At 31.4% G+C, this 21373-nt stretch overlaps 1 protein-coding gene across 3 annotated transcripts in view; it reads left to right on the top strand.

Annotated features, from left to right (window-relative positions):
• The window catches only part of NETO1 (neuropilin and tolloid like 1), a 323874-nt gene that overhangs the window by 204070 nt on the left and 98431 nt on the right, over nt 1-21373 (top strand). Inside the window, exons 8-11 of one of the 3 annotated variants that reach the window (XM_051970540.1) lie at nt 2920-3033; nt 6151-6709; nt 7830-7904; nt 9210-11308. In XM_051970540.1, the coding sequence (XP_051826500.1) occupies nt 2920-3033; nt 6151-6709; nt 7830-7890 (734 nt within the window). In that variant the 3' untranslated portion in view covers nt 7891-7904; nt 9210-11308. Of the gene's footprint in view, nt 1-2919; nt 3034-6150; nt 6710-7829; nt 7905-8792; nt 11309-21373 lie in introns of those variants that run through there. The other 2 variants (XM_051970538.1, XM_051970541.1) reach the window with 2 other exon arrangements.

Genomic DNA, 21373 nt, shown 5'->3' with positions numbered 1-21373 from the left:
AAGATAACAATAATAGCTAGTAGCTAACATTTATATAATGCTTACCATGTGACATACCCTGTGCTAAGCACTTTATAATTATTATCTCATTTGATCCTTACTATAAACCTGGGAGGTAGGTTCTATTATTCCCATTTTACAATTGAGGAAACTGAGATAGAAATAGTTAAATGAATTGTTGAGATTCACACAGTTAGTAAGTGTCTAAGGATGGATTTGGAATCCAGTCTTCCAGATTTCAGGCCCATCAATTTATCCACTGTACCAATCTAGCTGCAGATGATTTACAGAATAGTGCACAAAAAGTATTTGAAATATAGATCTATTTCAGAGAACTATTAAGCACAGGCCTCTAAAAACATAATGCTGCATTTTCCCTCTTCTTTCCTTTCCCTCCCCATCCCTTGACCATCTTCCCAATTTTCCCAAACTGTGGCCAAAAGATAAGTGGGATAATTTAAACCTCACTAAATAATGACATACTTCTGTTTTTAAAAAAGAGAAATTCTATAAGGACTGCCCACCAAAAAAGAAACATAAAATTGCTTCCTCTCACATGGTCCCTTGAAAGAAAAAAAGGGACCCAATAGGACAGATAAAAAGAGCTCTTCTGCATACACACACACACACACACACACACACACACACACATACACACACAGGCTTAAGGAGAGAATTCAAGTCCTTCCTTCTAGTAGGAAGTAAAACTTCTATAACCTATTGTTCAGCTTCCTCTGACAGTTACACAAAATCATAGCTTATTCATTTTAAGTGCTATGCCATTTCTGACTGGTAGGGAGATAGGGCAGATAAACTTTCTGCTAAAAAAGTCTTTGTTAACAACAGAAATTTCCTTCTTCATTCTAGTCATGAGTCCTACTGAAGTCTAGTTTTATGAGACATATTGTTGTTGGAGAGGGACTAATTATACACCCCATTTCAAATAACTAAAAAGCAATGTGCCATAAGTCAATACTTATGATATTGCCAATTGTTGCTAAGCAGAAAGATTCCAACAGAATAATGCTACTGTCAACAGATTAAGAGAAGTTAGAAAGGAGACATTTGGAGCACATAATTCAAAATACTTTTTTATATAAAAATAACTTTACTGGGGGCAGCTAGGTGGTGCAGTGGATAGAGCACCAGTCCTGAAGTCAGGACAACCTGAGTTCAAATATGATCTCAGACACTTAACACTTCCTAGCTGTGTGACCCTGGGCAAGTCACTTAACCCCAACTGGCTCAGCCAAAAAAAAAAAAAAAAAAAAAGGAACTTTACTGGAGTAGGCAGCAAAGAAGTTCTGAGTTTAGTTAAATTTAAGGTGTTAATGAGATATAGATTTGGCAACTAGCTGAATATTAATGAAACTGCACCGAGTAAGATTAAAAAGGGAAAGGGGAAAGGGAAAAAAGGCAGGGAAGGAAAAAGGATCAGGAGAAGGAGAGAAGAATCGCTGAGGAATAATTTATTAAATACTTGCTATGTACTAGATACTATGCTAAGATCTTCAACTAGAAAGAAAGGCAAATACACAGTACCTGTTTTCTACAAGTTCACATTTTGATGGAGCAGAGGAGAGATGAAGAGGGGAGGATACATAAAAGAAGAGGAGAGATTATGGAGAGAGGAGAGGAAGGGAATGGAGAGAAAGGAAAAGGACAACACTTTGGGTTATTTTCCCTACCTTTTGGGTTGTGAGAAGGAAGAGGAGCTAATGAAAGAAACAAACAAAAAATTGTCAGAGAAATAGAAAGAATTCAAGATGAGACACCATCAATGAACCCAGATATTGAAAAAAATATCCAGTAAGGATAATGATTAATACCAATTGCTATAGAAATATGAAGCAAAATGAAGAGAAAAATGTGGGCTTTGGATTGATCTCTTAAGATTTCATTAGAAAGAATTATGCTAAGATGAAACCTGAGTATGTATATAGATAGAAGGGAATAAGTAATTAAAATAGGAAAAGATAAAAATGGCAGGGAGAGATTGATAGAGAAAATTAAAAGTTTAAAAAAATGAATGCTAGTCAATAAACTTTCCCTACTTTAGATAATAGCTAATTCATTTTAGATCTTAATAGTGTTTTACATAAATAAACTGATTTTCCAACTTGTTGAAAACTTAGTTCATAATTATAACTTAATAGAAGTGCTGGCAGCTCAAACTAGTTAAGTTTCTTACCTATTATAAGTAGAAAGTGTCAGAAGGAGGATTTGAATCTAGGTCTTCCTGATTCCAACCCTAGCACACTGTTCATACTATCTGTTATACAAAGGTGTCTGTCACAATTTTAACAATGTGAAAATTTTAAAAAATGAATTCTGATAATGTAAAGATTATCTTAAGGGAGTATTAACACTTGCGGATTTTAATTTTCATATGTATTTTGCAACTAGGTCCCAAAAGTTCTTTTAATGCTTAGAGTAAATTTTTGACAGAACTAATTTATTATTATTTATGGGTTATAGAAAAGTATATACAAAATAATATCATTCATAATATATATATATGAAATACGTTTATTGAGATCCCATTGATTCCACTGGCAGAACCTGTGTAATATATCAGTATTATATTTTCTTTTTTTAATCCAGTTTGACTAAGATTTTCTAGTTTTTGTATGTCCAAAATACAATTTGTTTATGCTCCAATTTAAACATTTAACTAAATTTAAATTTAAAGAAATTATATATAATATGCAATGTAAATTCTTGTATGTGTTCAATAGGCTTCTCTAGAGATATTTAAATCTGCCTCAAATGCTGAACATTTATGAGAAATCCATGTAAGATGACTTACATAAATTTAACAAAAAATTATCATTTATATATTTCTCTCTTCCCCTTAGATCTAAGATGTGAGCAAACATCGCTGATTCCTTTTTTTTTTCTTTTTTCTTTATATTTTAGCTCCATGTGAAGGCAATACATTTTTCTGCCATAGTAATATGTGCATTAATAACACATTGGTCTGCAATGGACTCCAGAACTGTGTGTATCCTTGGGATGAAAATCACTGTAAAGGTAATACTTAGACATGAGTCTCTGGAATTCTTCCCCTTTTGCCTAGTAATAAAGAGAAGATTATACTGACCTTCTGAGTAGCTTAAGCAAATTTTCCTAAACAGATAATACGGCAGATCTTTCTGTAAACTGTATGTTTTATCATGATGAGTATGAGTGTGTTTGTGTGTGTGTGTGTATACATATATATATATATATGTGTGTGTGTGTGTGTGTGTGTGTGCACATGCATACATGCTTATGCATGTACAAGAATGTGTGTGTGTGTGATGACTGAGAATTTTATATTGCCTTCATTCCATTTCTGAAATTTTCTAATTTCATTAATGTGCATGGGAGCATATATATATGTTCTTTAATCCTTATGGCCATGAAAACAAAATGAATCCTTTAATGTACTTCATTCTTCAGTCTCCTTAATCCATGGCTGCATCTCTCATTAATTTCAGTTTGATCTCAATGGACATTGTGCAGAAATACTAAAGTCTGAATATGAGTTGGGCTTTCTGATGCTTTAGACTACTTAATGCAATGAGCAAGTTATTTAGTTCTCCTTCCAAGGGATTGCCTGATTGCTCCCTGTCTTGTATATGGACACAGGTTTGCCCCAGGAACCAGGGAGCTTTGATTGGGTCCTGAAAGTAGCATGTTTAAGCATAGTTGGAAGTGCCAGATAAACTGCTTTATCACACTCCGACATTAAACAATTTGATAAGCACAGCCAAGCAAAGAGATGGGAATTAAAAAATCTTTTCATGCTTAAAAATTAGAATTGCACATTAAAATGCTTATTTATTGTGAATGGAAGCAGAAACTCTCAACCATGGGAAGAACAGTAAAGGCTGCAGGCCCACATCTGATATGGATTTTTCTGAATAAATGAGTTCTTGGGATGAAAATCACTGTAAATATAATTTACAGTGAGGGTTAAAGGTATAAAGAAGATGTACTCTTTGAAGTGTCCTTCCAAAATAGAAAACTGTATGAATTTCTATTGCATTCACAAAATTCTTTAGTGTTTACAAAGTGCTTTATCCAGATCAGCCTTGTGGGATAGATAAGGTAAATATGATTATAAGAAATTGCAGATGAGGATACTGAAAGTGTAAACGATAAGTGATTTGCCCCATAACCATCCAGATAGTAAAGGATCAAGCCAGGATTTGAACCCCGTACTTTTACTTTTACACAGTGTTGCCTAATGGTACCATTGGGAAATGGAATCAAATCACCATTTTTGTTTATTTGTTTTTAATCTACTATTTATCTACTTTTTACCTACTTTTATCTACTTTCATTTACTATTGATGTGTTCCTATAAAGGCTGGATAGACTTAATTTAGGAAATAATCAAGAAATATGCAAACCAGATGGATCATGAAACTTGCAATTCTACTAAATTCTGCAAATCCCTGAAAAGCTGGGGCAGAATGGTAGGAAAAATGAAAATTTCATGCACCTCAGAAAGCAGTCTTATACTCAAAAGAATGTAATATTTCATTCCCAAATAACTGAAGCAAATTGCTGCAGAAGTATTTTTCTTTTTATAAAAAATTTTCATTCTTTAAAGAAAGCAAACTGTGATCACTTAAAAGTATTTTTTTTCCATTACCAGAAAAATTCTGGGTGTTTTTTTCCTAATCAGGGCCATAGTCTCAGTGGGAAAGCATATGATAGACTGAGTAGATTCAGAGGTCAGAGAAGAGGAAGCAAAATAATTATAGCTTTGGAATTCCAGTGACCTAATTGTGATCACTTTAATCTTGGAAACTGACTCTTTGCCCAAGTGCAAGGTGCCATTGGAAGAGTATTATCTGCCATCTAGGAGAGAAAAAAACAAACAAACAAACACACCTAGTGTGCCTTGATATTTCCAAAGATATAAAAAAAAATCTGAAGGATTAGCTATGTGGGTATATAGAATTGTCTATCCCAATTACAGACAACATGCAGAATTGCAAAACTGCAAAGTTGCTAAAATACAGTGTCCTAATGCAGGATTTTCTCCGGAGTGTCAGTCAATAATAAAACAATTATTAAGTTTAGTAGTCAATTATTATGAAGATGCATCCCCTTGCTCTCTTCCTCTTCTTCCCTAAATTCTTTAGATTCTCCTCTTTTCTCTCCGTTGCATTTTTTCTTTCTTTGTAAAAGTAACATTTTGAATAAGATTTATTTTAACAACATACAGCATTAGAGAATGCAATATGTAATAAAATGCAAAACAACAAAAATTGTACTTACAAACTTTGTAGACTGTACTCTGTACTGAGGATGCAAAGAAAAACTGAAAGGGGGAAAAGTAGTCTTATCCACAAGGTGTTTACATTCTATTGATAAGGTATAAAGAAATAGTACATAATTCAAGGAGGAAGGAGAGAGAACAACCAAGGTGATGAGTCCTATAGGAGAAGTCTGGTAGGAGGTGACATATATAAGTTAAAACTTAAAGGAAACTAGAGTTTCTGAGAGACAGAAATGAAGAGATAGAAAAATAAATCAATCTCGTTTTCAAGATCTCATCCAAACCCTCTTTTGGACAATGAATGAAAGTTCAATGAAAATAGAAAACTTAGAAAATATTTAATAATTTATGTGGATTTTTTCCATCTGCAAATTTTTTTTTCCTTTCTGGATTTATCTTAGTTTCAGAATATTGCTAATAATTGATTCTCAAGTAATTACAACTTCTTACTTTTCCACAATTCTTAGTTATCAATAAAAGGAATAAGGGAAGGGGAAATGAAATATTTAGAAGTACATAGAAGTATTTATGGAGGTATAGTAGGATGGAAGAAACTTTTTAAAAAATGAGTTTAATATTCCAAGACCTAAACTTAAAGTAAAAAAAAAAAAAGCTTCTTCTTGACCTTTTCTAAAAGAGATAAGGTAAAGGGAAGAAGAAAAAGAATGTATGGAAGTTGAACTTTTGTACTGATCAAGTTTGATAAATATGTGCACAATCAAAATTCTGAAGGTTTTTTGTTTGATATATTTTTTAAATATACTGACATTATGGATCATTCTAGAATAGGCTTTGAAAATAAGACTAAGACTATTGAAATACTATAAATATATATCTAATTATTTTTTTTTTAACTTCTCTCCAACATGCAGAAAAAAGAAAGACTAACTTATTGGACCAGCTTACCAATACCAGTGGGACTGTCATTGGGGTGACTTCATGTATAGTGATCATCCTTATTATTATTTCTGTCATCGTACAGATCAAACAGCCTCGTAAAAAATTTGTCCAAAGGAAAGCAGAATTTGACCAGACAGTATTCCAGGAGGTATTTGAACCTCCTCATTATGAGTTATGCACTCTTAGAGGGACAGGGGCTACAGCTGACTTTGCAGATGTGGCTGATGACTTTGAAAATTACCATAAACTGAGGAGGTCATCTTCCAAATGCATTCATGACCATCACTGTGGATCACAACTGTCTAGCACTAAAGGCAGCCGTAGTAACCTCAGCACAAGAGATGCTCCTCTCTTGGCAGAAATGCCACCCCAACCTGTCAAGCCCCTCATCCCACCCATGAACAGAAGAAATATTCTTGTCATGAAGCATAACTACTCACAAGATGCTGCAGAGGCGTGTGATATAGATGAAATTGAAGAGGTGCCCACTACGAGTCACAGGCTGTCCAGACATGATAAATCTGTCCAGCGGTCAGTATCAATAGATTTTTTTGATGAAGACTATTCCATGAAGACTTAATTGCTCACACAATAGTTTGTGTTCTTTTCTTTCATTTCTTTTTCTATTAATAGTTCAGATTGTAGTATCTTAATTTGCTTTTCTTTACCTTTCTCTTTTCTGTCTTATTTTATAATTCCCCTAATATTTATATATGGAATAGCACAGCACAGGTATATGAAGTACATATGTGGGTATACTTATGCATACATACATATTTTACATACAATATACTACAGGTATTTATATTTTAATGAACCAAAGATCATTTTTAAGGATAATAGAGATGTAAACATACGTCTTTATACTTACATAATGTATATTTTTATATTATCACATACCACCCTTGTATTAAAGGGGAAGGAAATTCCTATATATTATTTACTATATTCATCAGTATATTTTTTATATTTTAATAAACATAATGACTGGATATGTTAAACTTATTAATGAAATATCCATATATATGACATATTTTAAATGGAAAGTTTTTTTATAACTATCATTTATTCAAAACATTTCATCTTAATGTTTTGCATTGAAAAGAAACTGTTTTCCTCAATGCTTGTCCAAAGAAAGCATAAAGATAAATATTCAAACTATAAACCGAATTGCAGTGTTGAGAGAATGCCAAATACTTACTTATGAAAAATGTAGCAAGAAGAAGCAATAAAATTTGGTGGGCTTTTTAAATGTATAAGGTACTTTTTTCTTGTATTATTACCTTCTAGAATACCTGAAAATAAGAACAAATAAAAGTTTATGAGAGGGGAAAAAAACATTTACAGCTAGAAAGACATTTTCAAATTCTAAGCACTCTAAATCTTTTGTACATATTTATGTTTTGTCTTGCATGACTTATATAGATTTATGTTTATATAATATTCATATTTTCTCTATGAATTCGTATCTTTTTTAAGTGTCTAAGATATTTTTAGTAATTTTGAAAGATTTTTGCATGCCAAGAAAAAAATTGTTTAGTTTGATTAAATTTTGCAGGTATATTTTAAATTAAGTATATGTATATATATGCATATATTTTGTGTGTATACAAATATTATTTTGTTGAATGAAATAGCCATAACATTCCAGGTTCTGCCTCATTGGGTCTCTAAGCAAACATGAATCTGAATACAACACAACTAGGGTCTAAAAAGAGAACTCAAGGTAAGCAAATATACTCGATAACAAAAAAAAAAAAAAATACATTTGTTGTATTTTGTTTCTGTTGTTTTGTTTAAGCTGTCTTTTGGTTTAAGAGAAATGTATTAGCTATTTGTTACACCTTGTGATATGTCCTTATTAAAGCAACTATGTGGCTATCTGTGATAAAAGAAGACAGCCTTTCTTAAATTCACGTGTAACAATAAAGCATCAAATTTACAAATATTTTCATCTCTCCACTACCTCAAAATACAAACCTTTGAATGAAGGAGCTAAAATAATTTCTGGTTGATAAACTAGATTTTCTTTCTTCATTTTGCCAGAATATATGTTCTTAGCTGCAAAATGCTCCAAATCTTTTTCCTCAAATGAGGAGAAAGATAAGGGCCTGGAAAATTCAAAAGTGGCAGAGAATATATTAGATTATTAATTCGTGCTGTATCATCTTGACAAATAGCCCATTTAGCTTACATATCTATCATAAGATCAGATCAACAGAACCTGCACAGCTGGATCAATTTAGAGATAATGAGTATTTTGCATGAATATGTTGTTTGTTTTTACAAAATAAAATTTAGCATGCAATATCAAAGATTATAACATGGGTTTATGAAATCAGGATAATATGGCTTTGTTATAAAGTACCAATTATCCACGTAAACATCCATTTTATCATGTAGGATCATGATGACCTTGATTTTGGGATTTCAATGGTCTAATTTTGATTTGTTCACGTATGCCATTTAATTTGCTCAACAGATCATTTCATCAAAATCTTTCAACACCCCTTGCCTGCAATAGATGAATACATGCCAATGCTTGATTAATGTCTTGATTGATGTATATGTTTCTTCATAGGGAGAAAATGTTTTAACTCTGTTTTATTTTCAGAGAAGAACTATTTATACAAACATGGGGACTGTGAAAAGAAAATTCTATAGTGAATTGTGAAAAGTGGACATGTTTCTAAATTCATTCCACTGCCTTTATCCAAACCTAAGAATTACAGACATTTGTTATTCCTTCGGCAAGACATCCCGCCTGCACAATGATATGTTTATTTTGTAATTTGGTTGCTGGCCACCAAGTGCTCCTTAGTTTTTAAATACATTTTTGAGATTTACTGGAAACTTGAAGAAGAAATTAGTTCCTGATTAAGACTTTCCCTGCTTTATTTTTCTTGTCAGTTTTATTTCCATTTCTATGTTGTTTTTTGTCTTTGTTATATACTTGTATATGATGTGATATGTGGAAAACAAAATGATTTAAATGAATTTGTGTTGTATGTACATTGTTTTCATTATATAGACTGCTTGAAAATAGTACATCCCTGGGTGATTTTGAACATGCTACAGTGAAATGTGAAAATATCGACCATGGAAACACCAGCTAGAGGTTTTATGGACTTTAACCAGCTATTCTTATATCATGATCAAATGCAGCAAAAAGTATTGAGTAAAATTATTAGATTGCAATAAGAAAAAAAAAAAAAAAACAATATGGTTTCTTTTGTCATTCCCTACCTCGACTTTCCACTCCTTCATTTTCTTTTTTAATACAAAAGTAGATTCTCATTTTCAGGAACAGTTTGTTGAAATCAGGTATTTAGCCATTTTTATACAAGATAATAATAAAAAAAAAAGTTTGTTGGATTAGTACCTAACAAAATGGCTGAATTGACATTTTGAGAAAATGTTCTGCATGTCTGTATTGGATATTTGGTTTCATAAATAATCCCATTTATCTGACACATTGTAAAAAGCATGCATTCACAATTACTGCTCTTACTGTTCCATTTCCTTGTGTCATATGCTTGCTACTTGTAATTTTTTATAAAGATACATAAAAATGTATAATAATTTCCTACCTTGAGTTTAAAAAAAGTTTTTCTTTTACTGAAGTAATGCACTCTTACACATATTAATACACAATTTTCATGAACTCTTTCTACTTTTCTAATCTATAAAGCTCCCTTATTTGAGGCTCAATAAATGCCCCAAATATTTTGATTTCTTTAATTTTAATTGATATTTATGTGCTTTGATGGCGCACCCTCCCTCCAAGACTCATTTTAGATTGGAGAATCTTTTTTTAATGTCTTTATGATAATAGAATTATTCATGGTCCTAAATGCACCAACCTATATGGTCAGTTTTATAGGTTATTTATCCCAAACTCTAACTGAAATATAAATCATACCTAGAATATGCTGGCAAACTGGTCATTGCCTTTCTCATCAACAATCTCCAAGCTGTTCATTTTTTTTTATTCACTACATTAACATTTCGTGAGAAATAATTCCTTCTTAATCATTACTATAAAATTTCTTCCACTCTTTTTATGCTATACTCATAAGTTTTTTTTAAAAAAGCTTAATAGTGGATGCTTATGTACTTCAGGTCAAAATGAAATCCATTTAGGCTTTTAACAAATAGTGGCTTAAGTACAAAAGATATTGATACTTAATTGTGTGATGGGCATCTGGGAAATACTATAAATAATATTTTCTTTTGTTGAGAAGAAGAAAATGAAGTAAATTAAGTTATTTCCACCCAAATATTCAGAGCTACAGAATCCTGCATGCCTAGGTAATCTTTTCTTTTTGTTCAAACCATACTAAATGAAAGACACTACAAAGGAAACATGTATTATGGTTATTTCTCTATTTTTTTCTTTTTATTTCATGCATATTACCAAAAAACTAAAAATTTTGGAAGAGTAAAATAAGACTTTTTAGGATAGCTGGGATAGATTAATTCTAAGGAAGGCTCTTGGGGAAAAAATGTCATTTTTCAGAAATTTACAAACAAATATAAGAACTTGGTGGGAAAAAAAAAGATATTCTGGAAAAGAGACTGTGATTGCATTTGTCATTCAAGATATGTAATGCCACATATTTTATAAGTGGTATTTGTGGTAAAATTTATTTTTTTTATTTGACTTGACTGGTTTCCTTATTGTCAGCTTTGGCTTGATGTCCTTCCTTTTTAAATGAACATAGCTTGTAACTATTTTACAGGATTGCTAAGCTTCCTTTTATTTTTACTTTATTCACTTAAAAATTTATAGTGTATCTGTCCTTAAAGTAATTTGTTATTATAAAACTAAGTGAACACTTTAGATCATGTATGAGAAATTTTGGGAAGACTATAAAACCCAAGTCAAGACTTCTGATGTTGAAAAAGAAAAGAGAGAGTCCTCTATTTAATTTTTTGATTCAATTTTTAAAGTTAATTTAAAAAACACTCTTTTGAGTTGAAAAACAGTGAATTTTCATATTCAGAACTGAATAAAATTTTCAGTTTAGCTCAATGAAGTGTTTTAAAATTAATTTCACTGTTTTTTACCTCACTACATGTTTATTAAATAAAGTTTTTTTCCTCAATAAACTATCTTTGGATTCATTATTTGCTGACTCAGTGGTGCTGTTTCATATGTTTAGATGTGATTAAATCTCCATTCTCATTTTGAGAATGATCAAATTGATTATACAAAATTCTTATTTTTAAATGGGTAGGCCTGTGTAGAAATGCATTTATGTCTGCAAATGATACTAAACACACACACATGCATGCACACGCACATGCCTAATATTTCCCAAGACAATTAATAAATTATTTATTTTTAACCACTATGTTGTACTATCCATTTAAAGGATATGGATTTATATGAATTAATAATTGATTCCACAACGCACACATGTACACACACATGAGCATATGTATTTCATATATATGCATACCTGAACACTGTGTGTTGTGTATGTATGCATTTATGTATGCACATACACATGCATGTGTGTACACACCTGTATGTATGCATTCTCTCCAAGACTATCTTATCTTTGGAGCTCAAGAGATAGCTATAATGTGAAGACTTGCTTTTTACTTCATGCATTATTTAGTATAAGGCTTATTAGTCATTGAAAGAGAATTTATTTTAAAATAATTCATCATTTTAAAGACTAAACTTTGTATAATTTTAGTGTACTATATATGTGTATATACATATATATGTATATACACATATATATATATATGTGTATGTATATATATATATATATATATATATATATATATATATATATATATATAGTACCATAACAAATCAGTAAGCATAAAAGAAACCCTTTTTTGGCCTTTTATATCTACATCTATATCTATATCTATATATATGTGTGTGTGTGTGTGTGTGTGTGTGGTACTATAGTAAATCAGTAAGCATAAAAGGAAACTTTTTTAGTCTTTTCTTTCCCCTTTTACCCCAATAAAACTCTGACAATAGGAAATGTGGACAATGCCCTGGACTCTTTGCTTGTTTCTTCACAGAAATTCAACTTTAATGATTCATCATGGTTAGTAAAGACAGTTTTCAAAGGCATCAGCAAAGCACAAATACTAATATCTTATAATCTTACATCTACCTAGAAGAATTTTAAATATAGTCTTTATGTGATCCCTGGTCTTTTCCCAAAGAACTAACTTAACTAAAGCTCCTCTCTAGGAAGATACCTAGATGATGAACTTATTTTGACCATTAATTCCTATTAAACATTTTAGTTGTATCTGATAAAGTATTTCAGGTCAAAATTAAACATAATTAGGCTTTTAGTAAATAGTTTGGAGCAGCTAAGTGGTGCAGTGGATAGGGCACCAACTCTGAATTCAGGAGGATCTGAGTATAAATCTGGCCTCAGATATTTAACACGTCCTAGCTGTGTGACCCTGAATAAGTCATTTAATCCCCAATTGCCTCAGCAAAAATCAAACAAACAAATGAAAACTAAGTTCATTGACTTCAGAGGTTCCTACCAACATTAAATCTATGGTCTTGCCCTCACTTCCTTTAAAAAATTATGGTTTCATCTGCCTGAAGCAGATTCCAGGTGGGTGACTGGTGTGCTTCCTTTATAAAAATTATTTGGTAGAAAGCTTATATACAAGTTTTATAGATAACTGAGACTTAGAAGTCAAATAATGTGGAAAAGATACTCTTATTCTAAAGCCAGTATCCTTTCCACTGTATCCCACTATCCTCATATTAATGAACTGAGGGCTGTTGAAATACAAACTTATATGCACATTTATTATTGATAAAATGCTTTATTTGAAGAAAATAGTTGTATGAAGTGATGAGACTGGGAGTCAGTACCATTTCTAAAGGTGGAAATACTATAAGCATTGAGTACATCTATTATTATTTGTGGGACATTATTATATAATTCAGATGCAAGGGGAATATGGGGAAGGAAGAATAATTTCTATAAAATACAGCATGCTAGTTATTCATGGCACTATGTAAAACTTCAAAAAAATACTTCCAATTGTTCCTTCTGGAAATGGTGATGTTTAGGGAAAATAAACTATTGTGGTTATGGAACCCTTTAGGAATTGGATCATGTCTCTTTAAGTAGACTCTTACCATCAAAAGTTCAGAATCACAATGAATTGGAGAATAGGAAACCTAGATTTGAATCTTACCTCTTTTCCTGTGTAACCATGTAGTCTCTTTTTTCCAGGTTTCAGTTTTCTCATCAGTAAAGTTAAAAAGTTGGATTAGTTGGAATTTTCCAGTTCTATTTATTAGAAACTTCATACTATTGATATCCACCTATAATGGGATAGACATCATTTTATTTGCTCCTAGAAGCTCTTTAAACTTACCACTCAGAATTAATTTGCCTTGTGTGTGATCCAAATGCTAGTTATAGAGACAAATAGGAAAAAAGTGTTAGCAGGAAAATGCTATGACAAAAAAAAATTAAAAGAATCTCTGAAAGTCACCTCAAAAAGAATTATTCTGGAAGTTGATGTTTCCATGTAACATTCAGCAATTCAGCCATCAGAATGCAAGAATTCTCTGAAAGGGGAAGGTCAGTATATGGAAATACAAATATCAATAAGATACTTTACATATGCTTTAAAACATGCCAGTTTTGTAGGGGAGATAACTTATTTACTAATAAAATGAAATACAATACTGTAAACTTCAAGAGGGCAGAGACCATCAATTACAATGATGATTTCTTGAGTTCGAAGAAATTAAAAATAAAGACTTAGGATCAGTTTAATTTACCGGTTTTAATTTTTTTAATTGGCAGCAAATGCCTTTCCAATAAATTATTATGTGGAAACCCTGAACATAACTTGCGTAGCCCTCTCTCATTTAAATCCAATTTACTTGCATACCATGGCATCATTTCCTTTATGTCATGGTCCTCTTTGAGAACAAAGGACAAAAAATAACCTCTGTGAGTAAAGCTGACCTGGAATTGGTCAGCTGGAAGATTCCCTTGTTTCCTTCTTTCTCTCCTTCCTTCCTTCTTTTCTTCTTTCTCTCTTTCCCTACATTCTTCTCTTCTTCCTTCCCTCCTTTTCTTCCCTTCTCCTCCCTTCCTTTTCTCTCTTCCTTCTTCCACAACTCTGTCCACATAAGATGATAAATAAGAGTGCTATTAAAAGCACTTTTTTCCCTCTTTTGAACCTCTGAACCTTTCCATAATATCTTGGGGCTTACTGGCTAGATTTCTTTCTTAATAATGAGGTCTTAAACCAAAACTAATCTAATTCTAATTAGCCATCGATAGGTCCTAGACCATGTCTCATTTGGTTATTGTTTGGGTCCTTATAGAAACTCTGAGGATCTTCCCCTCCCAGATTAATTCATTAGTTTATTTATTATTTACATTTTTGGGACTAGGGGAAAGAGAAGATTCTTGGCCTCAATTTCTACTTAGCCTTAATCCCTGAATGGGTGCTCCCTTAGTAAACTGAAATCTGTTGAAGACCTTAGTTTAAAAAGATCAAGGGCCATTTTATTTCATCCAGGGCCATCTCCTATCATCTTGATCTGTATCTTTCCAGTGAACTAAACAGATCTACAGAGGGAAGTGAGGCAGATGACTTTGCACAGCTCTCCTTCACTTAAATCTAATTTATTCACTTGCATTTCATGGCATACCTCCCTGATGAGAATGAAGAACAAATAACAATCCTAGGAAAAAGAAAAGGAAACTCATTTATAAAAACTTACATGTTCCAAGTAGATACATTAGAAATATTCCTTTTAGATGACTAAATATAGATTCAAAATACTGTCAAGACTGGTGGGATGCTGAGCAAGCTCTCAAATTATGATGGATTGGCATTTCAAAGAATGGCTTCTGGAGCCATTCTTTAGAAATAGGTGAAGTCATATCTCTGACGTGTTTTTAGGAAGGCTCAGACATTTTCAGAAACTCCAGGATGGTGATTGGTATAACAAATGATGAACTCCTGATTTTGTTTGAGTATAGAGATTGGTTAAGAAGGAGGAAGAGATTATGGGAAGGAAAAGTTCCTTAATTTACTCGAAGTTAGCTGACAATGTGAATGTGAATGTCTTATCACTAGATGCTAAAGCATTCTTGTCTCAGATGGATACTATGTACAATATTATTACTGTGCAAAAAGGGTGAGCACTTGTACAATTTTAAGAATAACAGGAAGAAAAAAGGGATACTTAACATATATAGGATACATGAAAAATTAGCTTGCAAATATCTAGAAAATAACTGGCTTATTTCCTCAAATTACAAATCAAAGGCATCTGGAAATTATTTTGGCATTTGAATTGAGACTTTTTTTTGTCGATTTTTGGAGCAAGTATGAATTCTACATGTAATTCCATGGGGGTGGGCGAGAGAGGTAAAACCTTTTTAAAACAAAAAGTAAAAGCTAAAATGATATATTTTTTGATGTACTTTTATATAAATGTATGCATATTTGGCACGTACAAGATAACTCAAAAGATGTCCCAAAAGTAAGACTTTTAGGATGCTATCTATGTATGTCTATGTATTTGTATTTGTACACATATGTTTGTATGTATTTGTATAGTATGATAAGCAATATCAATTTGTATTTCCCAGATTGAAGGAGAGCACTGGCTGTTACAAAATTCTAAAGAAGAAAAATTAAAACTTTCAATGTGCATTAAGAAGGGATCAACAGATTAGAAAAGCCAGATTTGGAAATCATTAGAGCAGTCAAAAATTTGCTGATCCAGCCATAGCCCATCATCTATAACAATACTTGATACATAGATATTATTACATATGCATTGAGGGTGCTTAATAAACATTTATTAAATTCAGCAGGATTAAATAATAAATTTCCCCCCAATTCTTTAAAATTACAATGTAGCTTTTCTTTGTAAATTAACTTTTGATAAAATAAAAAAAAAAAGAAAGAGTGAAGAAATTGATAATAATCAATATCATTTTTGTTGCTTTTATTTTTGTTGGTTAGACTTTCCTCATACCAAGGCATAGTATATATAAACCCGGGATTCTGAAACTGGAATCTATGAACTTTTCAAAAAGTATTTTGATGATTGTTTCAATTGAATAGATTTCCTTTGTAATTTTGTTTGTTATATTTTACGCATTTGAAAACATTCTGAAAAAGGATGGATCCCTACTTTACCAGAATGCCAGAGAAATCCAAATCACAAAACCATTAGACCATGAACTTTCTTATACATCACAGAAAGAAAATGTTATTACTAGTATCTTTCTGAAAAAATTATAACTATAGGTTTATTACTATGAAGTTTTAAGTTTCAGCTTTCAGCCTATTTTTCATAACCAACATGGTAACAACAAAACCTCTCCATATTGTTCATGCTATGTTTTCTCAGGCTCAGTAAAATAGAACCTTTCTCTCATACATATGTAGTGATTTTTTTAAAGTTAACTTTAATTTTTGTTGTTTTTCTCTGCATTACAATAAATTATTGTATTATTTGTACACAATACAAATAATATTTGTACACACAGTGTACTGTATATTACACATTGTATTATACACATGTGTATATGTGTATACATTGTACTATATATTGTATACACAGTGTATTACACATTGTTCTTGCAGAAGTACTGAAAACTTCTGTTGATCAATCAAGCAACAAATATCTATTAAGTGCAAACTATGGGATATGTACTATGATGAATATCAATAAATAGTAACATTTGCACTCAAGCAAATATTTTTAGAACTCCACCAGGAACTGTAGGATGGAACTAAATAGAAGCAGATCATACACCAGCTAAATAGACACTCAGAGGGTTCTGTCATAGTAGGCTAACTAGTTTTGTCACCAAGAACTGATAGAATGGTTTTGCTTGTGTCCCCAGAAACACTCTGAATATATTATGTCACTGAATGAGTTTCAAAATCCACAAAATCTTATTAAGATAGTATGAAAATACCATTCATAGTTTCTATTAATATTATTCTAATCATTATAAAGGTGAAACCACCCAGACTAAAATGGTACCAAGAGACAAAACTTGAGTTGTCATAAAATCTAGTTGCATAGAATTAAAAGGGACACAGTAATTTGTTAGTTAAATGTTTCTGTTTTTCTGTGTAAGAATCAGAGAGATTAAATGATTTGTTCAAAATCAATTCAGTGTTTTTATTTCTCTGGAGGACAGCCTAAGTCCTCTTATGACCAGAGGACTTTGACTCAGGAAAGACTCTGACTTCTTAGAGCCCCATAAGCAATTGTTGTCAGTTCACAGGTACATGGACATGCTAGTGGGGTCAGTATGGGGCAGGCAGAAGAGATTTGAGAAGTATCACCCAACAAAGGAAAAACAAAGATAATATCATCAACTTAAATTCATCTATTGAAAGAGTTTTTTTTTTTTTTTTAAATTATAGAGAACATCATTTAAAAGTGAGATATCCAGAATAATCTGTAACTTCCTTAGTGTGGAGAATTCCCTTCACTGAAGCAAATCACTGTCCAATTATAATCTTAGTACATAAATCAGCAAGAGGTTCCTGAACCACATGTGTTAATATGCACATATCATATACCTACAGCGTGTAAGAATCAGGCTTTGAATCCAAGTCGTCCTGACTCCAATTCAAAGATCTTATCCCCCACAACTTATTAAATACTATAAAAATAAATTTAATAATTACTAGGGAAAACTAATTGAATTCATGTAAAATATTCTGATAGATACCATCTTAAGTGCTAGCTGACATCTATTACCAAATATGATTTATGATTTGATTATTAAGCACCCCCACTTTTTTTCTAACTGAATTGACATGACTAATATGCATGTCATGGGAAAACAAGCAACATTTGTTGTATAAAAGTGAATGAAATTTGGGGGAGTGGCTTTGTGTATATCAGGGAATTCAAAAATCAGGATCTTTTTATCGAATCTATTGCAGTTGTATTTGCGGTATGATATTGAAGTGACAGCATGATGACAAAAAGATATCCATCTAAGTACTCTTTCTATTACATATGTTGAAAATGGATACAGTTGTATCCGCTGATGGAAGTTTTAAACACTAATTTGACAAAGGACATGAATAAAGACATCTCTGCATAGTACTTGGATTATATCCAGTTTGCTTTTTTTTTTTCTTAAGCTGATGTGCTCTTTGCAATTTATATTTAAACATGAATGATAAAATTAAGTATACTCAATTATTTTTCTATTATTTGTCCTAAGTTTAGTTTTAAAAAACTGCACCTAGAACTTTAAAAACCCTAGAATAATGTTCATTGTACAATGAAAGGTTTTTTTGTGTTTTTTTTGCCCATATTCCTTTCCAATTACCTCACTTTAACTTAATGGAACTAATTTTTAATATATTGGCCATCAGTTATTTGTTTAAGTAAATAAAAAACATTCCCCTTTAAAGGGTACTTTATTTTCAGGTTCTAGAGGGGAAACATTTATAACCTACTGTATAATGTGATGTTTTGTTTTTGTTTGTCTTTTTTTTTATCATTTTAAAGTGATGATTGTTAATGATGAATTATATTATTAACCATCATATATGTATTTATTGAAATATGATCACCTAAAATTATATTTCTTTTTTCCTTAATGACAATTTTTGTTGCTTTTAAATTCCAAATTTTAGCCTAAATATTATTTCAAACTACCATAAGCTTAGAAGATAATTCTATAAGAAAAAAATCAATCTTTGTTCATTTGGAACTTTAAAAAAATTTTGAGCAGATAAGATCAATTTTAACTTTGTATTATCTTCATGAAAATAACATTTCAAAGGGGACAATCTAATTTAATAAAACAGAAGAGCACCTCATAGCTTTCATAATAATCTCAAAACGCCTTTATGATTCCATGTGCATACTAACAATTTTCTAAACATAAATCATTCCTATTAAAGCATATAAACTGTCTAGTACTTAAAGTTAGGCTCCCTTCTTATGTAGGAATAAGATTACAATATCTACCTGAAAAATGAAATTGTTTTTAAAATTCAACTTCAGTTTTTCACTAATTCAGAGAACACTTTATTATCCTTTATTCCAAATTAGGTTTTATAACTTAGTTTTTATGTAACTTATATAACGTAGGTTTTATAACTCTTCTATATGTATAATACATATATTATATAACTATAATATGCATAATATATAATATATTATATAACTCCTCTATTAAAAATATTGGATCTGGTTATTTATTAATTGGATATAACTAGAACAATAGTAGTAAGAGGAGAAAGATTGCCTGAGAGCATAGATATCAAAACAATTATTTCAAGGTTAGTGAATCTATAGTTGAAAACTATTTCTCAGAAAATAAGTAGTATACCTGGATTCAAGTTATTTTGTTTCTATCTGCAAGAAAAAGGGCAGTAAAACAAATAATCTTAAGTCGCATCTTTAAAATATAAATCTTTAAACACCTTTTGTAATTCAGGTCAAAATAAGTGATTACCAATTTGTATGCATGTACTCTCTGCTAAGACTTTTATCAAACATCTAACATTTTATCAATTCATGTAAAACATCCTCAAAAAAACGATGTTTTAAAAATCCAGACAAAATTAGAGATTTATTTGATTCAGTTTTCAGTTTCCCTCTGTGCTGTTATGAAAAATTTTGTGCTTAACTGTAATAGCTGGGGGGATGGAAGGGGGAATGAGGTGGAGGAGAATGACATGAAAAGTTCCCCCCTCCCCCCCAAAAGGAACCGTGTAATGTTCTTGTTTGTTTTCTGGAAGTCTTTGGAACAGCCTTGTTTCAGCGGATTAATCACCACAAGAATAGTCAGGTGTTAAAGTTCAAATCTTTTATTATCTCCTTCACAGTCTAGTTTGCTTGTCTGAGGCCTGTTTAGCTTTCTTGAGAGTCTTTCAGACTGGCCTTAGTCTCAGTTGGGGGAGCAGGAGGATAGGCCAGCTACCATGAGGCTGATGAAAATGGAATGAATCTCTCTGAGTCCAAAGGCTTGTGCTTCAGCCTCCAGCCACCACAAAAGTAGACAATGGAATGAATTTGTCTCTTCATCTCTCCCAGGTTATATGCTCTATTTTAATTACATTATCATAGGTGTGAATCTTGTGGAACTATATTAAGTACAAAGTACATGTACTGAAGTAGAGAACTATTAATCACCACACTAAACTAGATAACTATTGTCTTATTAATTCCACTTAGCACCCTTTAAGAATCCTTGTTTTTAGTATAGAGTTCTGGCCCATGACAGAAAAGAGTAAGAAATTTGTAGTGTTCTTCATATATAGGCAAACAGAAATCTCTTCTAAGTCATAAAATCCTTGGTATTCTTTTAATTAAGTTTATGAAAAGTTCCAAACCACATTTTTATTAGGCATAAAGATAAAGGAAATAAAGCTACAAGCTAAAAAAAAAAAAAAAAAACTTTAGGCTTTAAGGAAGAACATAGACTTGTTAGCGCCTGAAGATGGAATAGGTATTACATTACTGGTAACAATAGAATTTGGAAGAATGTTTATATAAGTTTCCAGAGAATAAACTAGTGTTTATGTAAATTGTGCCTTGCATATAATTGTATCAACAAATGCATATTTGTTTATGTTTGTACAAATAATAATATATAGCATTTATATATTACTTTAAAATATTTAAAGAAAGAGATAAAGTGACTTATTTAGGATCAAATATCTAATAAGTACTTAAAGCAGGATTTGCATTAGAGGCTTTAATCCAGACCTCTATCTACCTTGCCACATAGCTTTCTCTTGTAATTACTACATGTTAAAACTATCATGAGAAATGTCATGAGATAATGGATAGAGAAACTGACCTCTGAGCTAGGAAGATTTGAGTTCATTTCACTTCTAACATTAACTGGTTAAATCAATTGACTTCTCAAAGCCAAAGGTGTCAAATTTGTGGCCTACAAGTTGCAAGATTAGTAGGTATGGCCTAAAACAGATCAAAATGCAAATGCATTATGTTTTACAAAATAAATAGAAATATCATAGGACATAGATAAAGTTAATAAATGATTTTCTAAATCAATATGATACCCACAGGAGTCTTTATATATTAGTAGTCATTTCTATTTGAAGTTGACACCACTGCTTTAAGAAATTCTCTAAAAAATAAATTACAAACTAGGTGTTAGCTTGTAAAAGCAGGGATAAATTACATCA

This window comes from Antechinus flavipes, chromosome 1 (assembly GCF_016432865.1).
Source record: "Antechinus flavipes isolate AdamAnt ecotype Samford, QLD, Australia chromosome 1, AdamAnt_v2, whole genome shotgun sequence".
In the NCBI taxonomy this organism is placed as follows: domain Eukaryota; kingdom Metazoa; phylum Chordata; class Mammalia; order Dasyuromorphia; family Dasyuridae; genus Antechinus; species Antechinus flavipes.
This window is presented reverse-complemented; position numbering and strand designations above follow the sequence as displayed.